At 34.7% G+C, this 8,689-nt stretch overlaps 1 protein-coding gene across 1 annotated transcript; it reads left to right on the top strand.

Annotated features, from left to right (window-relative positions):
- The first annotated feature begins 455 nt into the window (after nucleotides 1-455).
- On the top strand, nucleotides 456-4,050 carry LOC105770150 (adrenodoxin-like protein 2, mitochondrial). The gene is made up of 8 exons (XM_012591230.2): nucleotides 456-738; nucleotides 977-1,057; nucleotides 1,300-1,367; nucleotides 2,258-2,373; nucleotides 3,045-3,151; nucleotides 3,287-3,336; nucleotides 3,447-3,529; nucleotides 3,640-4,050. The coding sequence occupies exons 2-8, from the start codon at nucleotides 1,000-1,002 to the stop codon at nucleotides 3,752-3,754; spliced, it is 597 nt and encodes a 198-aa protein (XP_012446684.1). The 5' UTR covers nucleotides 456-738; nucleotides 977-999; the 3' UTR covers nucleotides 3,755-4,050.
- The last annotated feature ends 4,639 nt before the right edge of the window (nucleotides 4,051-8,689 follow it).

The raw sequence follows: 8,689 nt of genomic DNA, 5'->3' as shown, positions 1-8,689 counted from the left end.
GGGTTAGAGTTAATGGTTATGGCTTGAGGTTTAGGGTTTAGTAGTTGCTAGTTTTAACATGCTTGGGGACATCGTTTAAAATCTCTATTACAAGTAGTTACGAGTGGTTATTGTGTTGGATTAGAAGATATTAACTATGTGTTGTTTTCTTCTTTATAAAGAATGCAATATATTTGCCTTTTTTTTATCTTACAGTGATAGTTTTCTTACAAAGTTTCATATTTGAATCATATTACTAAATTTTTTAAAAAAAGTCCAATGTACTCATCTTTTACTTTAGAATTGTTAATTATGTAGTTAAAGAAGGTTTCTCTTTTGAGGATGTCGGTAGTATTTAAGGGAGGGGGGGGGGGAGGGGCTTCAATTGATTATTTGATTGACTTTGACTATTTATATTGATCCAAGGTATCTCATTACAATCGTTCTTGCTTTGCATGCGAGGGCACGGGTTCGATCACCCGCATCTCCATTGCATTGTATAATTTTCTTTTTTCTAACGTGAAAGTTCCTTCAAACGGCGTCGTTCATTGAGTTTGGTCTCGAACTCTCTCTTCTTCTCCCTTTTAGTCTCTACGGCGCATATTTTTCAAAAAAAAAATTGTTCATCTAACCTCAACCAACTGCCCTCGCCGGCGGCCACTATTTACCTTCAAACCTAGTCAGAGTTTTTGTCCTAAAGCGCATTAGGGATCATTGTCCCAGGCCAAGTTCCAATTCCCTCTTATCTCGTTGCAAAAGGTGTATATATTTATATTTTATTTCCTGAAGTTCCTCGCCGGCGGCCACTTTTTTCGTTATGTCTTATTTTCTGGAGATTTAATTGCTTTTCTGTATCAATATGCAACAGCTTAGATGAATACCCAGTTGAACTTTGTTGATTATTTCGCTCTACATGCAAGTCCATTTGGAATTTGATGTGTTTGTTAAAGTCTGAATTTTTTTAGCTCTAAAGCCTGCCCTCCTCCTCATTAAACAGGGCCTGCTTTTCTATTTGAAGTTATGTTAATTTCTAGGCTTTCTAGAGTTGGATTTCGGGTTGCCAAGGAGCTATCAAGAGGTATGCTTTTATTTTCAATTTGGCTTCATTTCTTATGCTTTGATTTTTAGTTCTATTTTTTTTTCTGTTGGCAATATTAATATTTAGAGATATTTCTAAATAATAATGTGATACCCTTTTAATTACTAAGCTGACAACTTCTTTTGATGATTGTGGTATAGTTTTTAGGCTCCTACAAATGCATGGTTTGTATGAAACTGTCTTTTGAGCAAGATATACACAGATTGCGTTCTTTTTGACAGGTGGATATACATATATGTCTAGAGCAAGATATACACAAAGGCCGTGCAGTCAGTACCAGTGGTCTTCGGTTAGTGATGGTCATTTTCTTATGTTTCAATAAGAGAATATATGGGTTGTTGTTGACAATTGGCCAAGTTATCCTGCCGCTTATGACATGCTTGGCCCTGTAGGAATCTTGGACTGTGGAGTGTAAATGATGGAAAACATAGCAGTTTATCAGGATTAAAGTGGAAGTTGTAGTTGTGAACTCTAATGAGATTAGCTTCTTTTATGGGTAGCTAGTTATGATATCAGGAGAAGAAATGTGTTAACTATGCTAGTCAATGAGCAAATGACACGATCAATAATTTCCGTTCTTTCTAGTTAAGCTGATTTTGCTTTAGACGGTCTTGAATATATTAGTTGTTAACATAATGAAATTATTGTGGTTTTTTATGAGCTTATGATGGCTTAGTGAAGATCAGTTTTCTTGTGAAAGAACGGTCTCTTGTTGTGTCTACAGAATGGAAATAGTATGGCATTGATTTTATTTTCTAAGGAGATGGAATGATTTGATTAATGTTAGTTATAGTGGCAATTATTGGATTTGTCAAAGGGATAGCAAAATAGACTAATAATGCTTAATCTTGGATGACTGTTAGATTAGAAAATATGATTGAAGTCAGACAAACATTTGATGAAATCTGAATACTAATAAGTTGGAGGTAAAAATAGTTGCCAGGATATTTAGAAAATAATTTCTGAAACATTGAAGTATGACAAATCTATGGTTGGTATTGGTATAAACATTGAAGAACGACATACATATGATTGATATTATGCTTTCAGATTTGGATAAGAAAGGATTTCAATTATAACTATTTATCTTGAAAAAAAATAAAAGATTTCGTGTTCAACAAATTATTAGGGAAATTTTCCCATAATCTTTTTCTTGTTTATTCAATTCTTTTTGGACAGCTTGAATTACTGCCAGAAACTAGAGCCTTTCAAGGTTCCATATTTCAAAAGCATCATGGTCTTTCTACCTCAGCTTCTGATGGTGCTTCTGCAGGAGGGGATGAAGAGAAAGAAACGTAAGTTCTTTTTAAATATAAATGTAAGAACAGTCTATGACCGTGGGATGAAGTGATGGATCTTTTATTTAGTGATAATCTTCTTAGATTGGTGAATTATCTATTTAGTTTATGTAAACTCCCTGATTCCTTTTCGTTTTTTAGAATGGACACAAACATTAAAGAAGAAATACACAAACGTAATTTTGATTTACAACTTGTCATTTTAAGCTAATTCTATATTGATACTACTTAGGAAAAGCATTTCTTTGTCAGGATGAATTATTATTTGACATATTTGGCGTGCTTCAAAGCAAACTTGAACTTTGGTGGTCAATTAATGCCTTAGCAAAGATTTTAGGTTGGATAACATCCTAAGCTCCGGAACTCGTTAATAGGACTTGCATCTACGTATGCATGCACCTTTAATTAATTGTGGATTTTGTTGGTGTGCTTTTCTGGTCTACTGTCCATCTCTGCATGATATGGCTCTTACACTTCTTTTGTTGGTGGGAGATTTAGATTGCAACTTATGACATTCACCAACTTTGAAAGCGGACTTTGAGTGCCTTCCCCCCCTACATTTACTCTTTATAAACTTAATGGATCCGTATGCATTTAATCTAAAATTGATTTTTTTTTATGATAAATTTTGGTCGTTTTTCTTCACGGTAGTTTGTCTTTTTTGGCAGGATATCTGTCACATTTGTTTCAAAGGATGGAGAAGAAATCCCCATTCGAGTGCCTATTGGAATGTCTATGCTGGCAGCAGCTCATGAAAATGATATAGAACTTGAAGGCGAGGATCATGATCCATAATTGAACCCATAATTTTCTAGCTTTCCTTGGACCTAACTCTTATCTTCTTGGGGTAATTCGTTTACCGAACCCTTTCATTGCTAATAATTGATGTCTGTTTATACTGTCGTTTCAGGAGCATGTGAGGGTTCACTTGCTTGTTCAACATGCCATGTCATAGTGATGGTATGCTATTGGCATTATATTTACCAAACGTGCTGTTAATTAGTTTATGTTAATACATACTAATGTTATTTCAACCTGATTATCCTCTTAACTATTGACTCATTTGTTAGGACATGGAGTACTATAATAAATTGGAAGATCCAACTGATGAGGAGAACGACATGTTGGACCTGGCCTTTGGGCTTACCGAAACGTGAGTTCCTTCTTCATAATCTACCGGAGGGTTTTTTTTTTTTTTTTGCGTTTGTGTGTGAAATTTAATCTAAATAGATTGCTATTTGCCATGTTCTTGAATGATCTCAGGTCTCGTCTGGGATGTCAAATAGTTGCAAGTCCTGAACTTGATGGAATTCGTTTAGCAATCCCTGCTGCCACTCGAAACTTTGCTGTTGACGGGTATGTTCCAAAACCACATTAGACATGATCAGTATCAATACAACACCAAACTCTATTTAAATGAGCACAGAGGATCCAATCATCCAGTTTTGTAGCTTCAGTAATCCTATTTGAATCGGGGAGCATATATTATCCTCGAACGATTGCTTTTTGTATTGATTATTGCTTATTGAATTCCCAATAATCATTGTGTGACATTGATTCTATATATCAAAGCTCCCATGACCACACTGTGTTCTGCACCTTTTTATATAGAGTGCAGGAAACTCAATGTCAGTTATGACAGGTTGAATGCATTGCGCTGACTGTTATAATTTAGTAAGCATGTATTTTTTTTTCAATGAATAGTAAGTCTTTTTGGGGGAAATTGGTAGTTACAAATAAAATAATTGTAACAATATTGTTATCAGTAACTGATCATTACCATTAAGCTCAACATTGGTTTTTTAAAAAGCATGAACACACGGTTTAAGCTTTAACATTAAATCATTTTCGTCGAAGTGAGAACACATGATAGAATTAAAAATGTACTTTTAGAAGGGTTTTAACCATGATAGTAGGTAGGTAGGTACCGTTTTTGTAGTCTATGTTATGTTTCAGTCAATATTAACTTATACCCGTACCAATCGGTACAAACAAGTGTTTGCAAGGAGAAAATGGAGGAGGTTTGGAGTAAGACAGAGAGCCATCACCGATTGAGAGCTCTGAAAGAAGTTAAGAACTATATGAGAGGAAGAATCCCAAAAATATCCCCCTTAGCGCTAATCAGAAGAGATGCATATAAAGGGTTGTTTGGTGGGACCCATATTGTGGCCGAGATATTTATGTATAACAAGTTTCATTACGAAAAATGCTAGCTCTGAAAAAGTTCTAAAAAATTTAATATTTATATTAAATTAGTGTCATTCGTTAATCCGAATTCAAATTTAATTAAGAAATGACATAAAACTCTCTTTTTACTTGCCTATATTTACCACTTTAAAGTATTAACTTCATCAATTTAACTGAATCCTCAGTTTTTTTGTACTACGAACTTATAAAAATATTTGTTGTGCATTATAAATGTAATAATCTAATAATTATTTATGACCTTCTTGAGAAGATGTTAGCTACAAATAAAATAATTGTCGAAACCATTTTTTTGAAAAAAAAAATTTAGTTATCGACTTAAAAAAAAACAAAAATTGGAGTCGCCACCGATCTTTGATTGAGGTGTGATTGGCTCACTTTAAAAATAATTTTGGTCTACGAAATTTGAGAAAACAAGTTCGGGAGTCAGTTACGCACGAGTAAGGGTTAGCACTCTCGTAACGCCCAAAATCGGTACCGAATTTGATTATTTAATGTCTTGGTGTCGAAAATTTGAAAAGATTTTAAAAGAAAACTTTTTATCTCGTGAATGAATCAAGATAATAAAACAATCTTATTTCAAAGAAATAAAACACCACACCCAGTGAGTTAGGGCACAATATTTTTAAATCTTCAAAATACCGAATATTGCCTTTTGTTTTAGAAATTCTTATTTCGAGATAATAGAATGTCAGGACCAGTAAGTTAGGACCCGACATTTTTGAATTCCCGAGAATAAGCTTTTATTTGAAATTTGTGAATTTATTGTAAAATGAATACTTGGCTTTCTAAATTCGTCGAAAAATAATCGCAATCCAGTAAGTTAGGACATGATCTTTCTCGAGAATCATGAATGCCAAATATTTTGAAAATTTACAAAATATGACGATTTTAATGCTTTGATGCAACCAAAATAAATATTTTCTAAAAGGTATGTTAAAAAGTTAATGTATAACATGCAACAAATACTTTAATTTAAATTATGTATATTTACAAGATATGTATATGAAAATTGTGAAAATAAAATAAAAGTATAGAAGTATGTATATGTGTATATATTTACAAAATAAAAATGTATAAGTATACATGTATTGGTAAATCATGAAAATACGTATATGTATATTAAAATACTTGTATATATGTACAATATGTATATAAATAATGGAGTATATATAGAATAATAAAATGTTTATAATAACTCAAAAATATAAAACGTATATATATATATATATATATATATATATATATAAATATAAAATATAAAAATGTGTATTTTGAATTGTAAAATGTGGGAAACATGTGGATTTTAAAATGTGTATGTATACATATATATATATGTGTTTGTAAAAAATATGAAAAAATATAAAAAACGTACGTATATACATATTTATAAAAAAATTTGAAACCATAGTATAGAAGTATATATATATGTGTATAAAAGTTAGGAAATAAAATAAAAAACCTATGTATAAAATATGTACCAATATACGTGTACTATATACAAAACAATATATATATTAAATAAAAATCGATGCATGCATATGAATATAAAAAAAATAATAGTAAATAATAATAGCATAATATAATAGTGATAATGATGTTAAAAAATAGTAAAAATAGTTCAAACAGATGGACTGAATTGAACTAAAGACGAAAAAATGGGGGCAGATTCAAAATAAATAAAAAAGGATCAACTTGAATGCGTAGGAAACAATGGAGGACCAAAAGGGAAATTAATCCACCCTCCTAAATGCTGCGCAGTACTAGATTAAAACGTCACTCGGGTAAAATATTTGGGCCAAATTTTAAGGAAAAAACAGACTGATTTAAACACCCCTCACAAGACAGAGGACCAAATGTGCAATTGGCCTATTTTAAAGAAATGCGCGGATCCTGGGACAGGGTCGGGTCACTGCGCGGGTCATGGCCCCATACGGCGCTATTTTGTAGCTGTTATAAAACCTAAAATTTCCCTTCAAAATTTATTTTTCCCTTCTCAATTCTAAATAGCAGAGAAAACCTCTACTAGGGTTTCTCTTTTTTATGCCGCCGTCGCCACTCAAGCCATCCCACGGCCTTCGACGATGCCCCGACCTCCGATTGCGACGGAGAGGGGACACCGCGACGGCACTAGGTAAGATCCTCTCTCCTTTTTTTATATTTTAACCGAAAAAATCAAAAACAACAAAAAAAAAAAGAAAAAAAGAAAATCCTATCTAAGAATGATGAACACCCAAGAATAAAACGAAAAAAATTCACCTTTAGTATTCAAAAGATTTCTTTATTTTCCTCTCCCCCTTTTACAATCTCTAAAATGTCTTTATATAGCCGAAAAAAATAAAAAAATATAAAAAAGCTATTTTATATTCTGTTATTTGCGATTGTTGTTGTTTAGATCAGTTTTTTCGCAGGTATGGAGGCTGTTGAGGAGTGCGCACGCACGTGGAGGCGCAACTCTCGCGGAGGGGCACTCTGGCTCCGGGTTGTGCGGCGGCTGGAGTTACTGGAGGCTGTCACTAGGGTTTTTTGCTAGAAAATTTTAGTTTGTGGGCTTAAGGTTAATTTGGGTTTTGGGCCGTTAATTGGGTCTGTTTTGAGTGGGCCGGTCAATTTGGGCATGTACGGCTGCCCCTCTTTGCTCATTGTCGTGTAACGGGAATGGAGCAAAGACTAAGAAAGACCAATTTTGCCTGGTTGCGCTGGATCTTGGTGCTCTTCCTCTTCAAGTAGCCTCATTCCATCCTACTGCATCTTCAGAGGTATAGGATTTGGTGCATCAATCCACTCCACCCAACGTCGGGGAGATAGGACTCGTAACTTTAATCTGTTTAACTGCAATGTCGAGGAAGTAAGATTCGCTGTTGTAGCTTCAATCTGTTCCACTACACCGCCAGGGAAGTAAGATTCATCATCTTCAGTCTGCCCCACTGCAACTTCAGGGGGATAAGACTTGCATACTCGGTCTGCTCCCTTGCAACCTCAGGGAGATAAGATCTGTGGTTTTAATCCGCTCCACTGCAACTTCAGGGAGATAGGATTATTGGCTTTAATCTGCTCCACTGCAACTTCAGAGAGATAAGATTCGCCATCTTCAATCTGCCCCATTGCAACTTCAGGAGGATAAGACTTGTATCTTCGATCTACTTGGCCACCAATATGGGAAGTCAAGATCTGCTATCTTTGATCTACTTCATGCCAATACATGAAGACAAGATCTGCCATCTTCGATCTACTTCATGCCAATACATGAAGACAAGATCTGTTTTCTTCGATCTACTTCGCCACCAGTATGGGAAGACAAGATCTGCTATTTCTGATCTACTTCATGCCAATACATGAAGACAAGATCCGTTTTCTTCGATCTACTTCACGCCAATACATGAAGACAAGATCTGCTTCCTTTGATCTGCTACCTTTGATCTACTTCATGCCGTTCGATCTACTTCGCCACCAGTATAGGAAGACAAGATCTGCTATCTTTGATCTACTTCATGCCAATACATGAAGACAAGATCTGTCATCTTCGATCTATTTCATGCCAATACATGAAGACAAGATCTACTTTCTTCGATCTACTTCGCCACCAGTATGGGAAGACAAGATCTGCTACCTTTGATCTACTTCATGCAGATACATGAAGACAAGTTCTGCTTTCTTCGATCTACTTCGCCACTAGTATGGGAAGACAAGATCTACTATCTTCGATCTACTTCACACCAATACATGAAGACAAGATCTGCTATCTTTGATCTACTTCACGCCAATACATGAAGACAAGATCTGCTTTCTTTGATCTACTTCGCCCCCAGTATGGGAAGACAAGATCTGCTATCTTCGATCTACTTCACGCCAATACATGAAGACAAGATATGCTATCTTTGATCTACTTCACGCCAATACATGAAGACAAGATCTGCTTTTTTCGATCTACTTCGCCACTAGTATGGGAAGACAAGATCTGCTATCTTTGATCTACTTCACACCAATACATGAAGACAAGATCTGCTATCTTTAATTTACTTCACGCCAATACATGAAGACAAGATCTGCTGTAACAATCCTAACCCGTATACGTTGCCGTATTAGGATTACAAGGCATTACCGAACA

The sequence above is a fragment of the Gossypium raimondii genome, chromosome 7, assembly GCF_025698545.1.
Source record: "Gossypium raimondii isolate GPD5lz chromosome 7, ASM2569854v1, whole genome shotgun sequence".
NCBI classification, from domain to species: Eukaryota; Viridiplantae; Streptophyta; class Magnoliopsida; order Malvales; family Malvaceae; genus Gossypium; species Gossypium raimondii.
The sequence above is the reverse complement of the archived record's forward strand: the minus strand, read 5'-3'. Positions and strand labels throughout refer to the sequence as shown.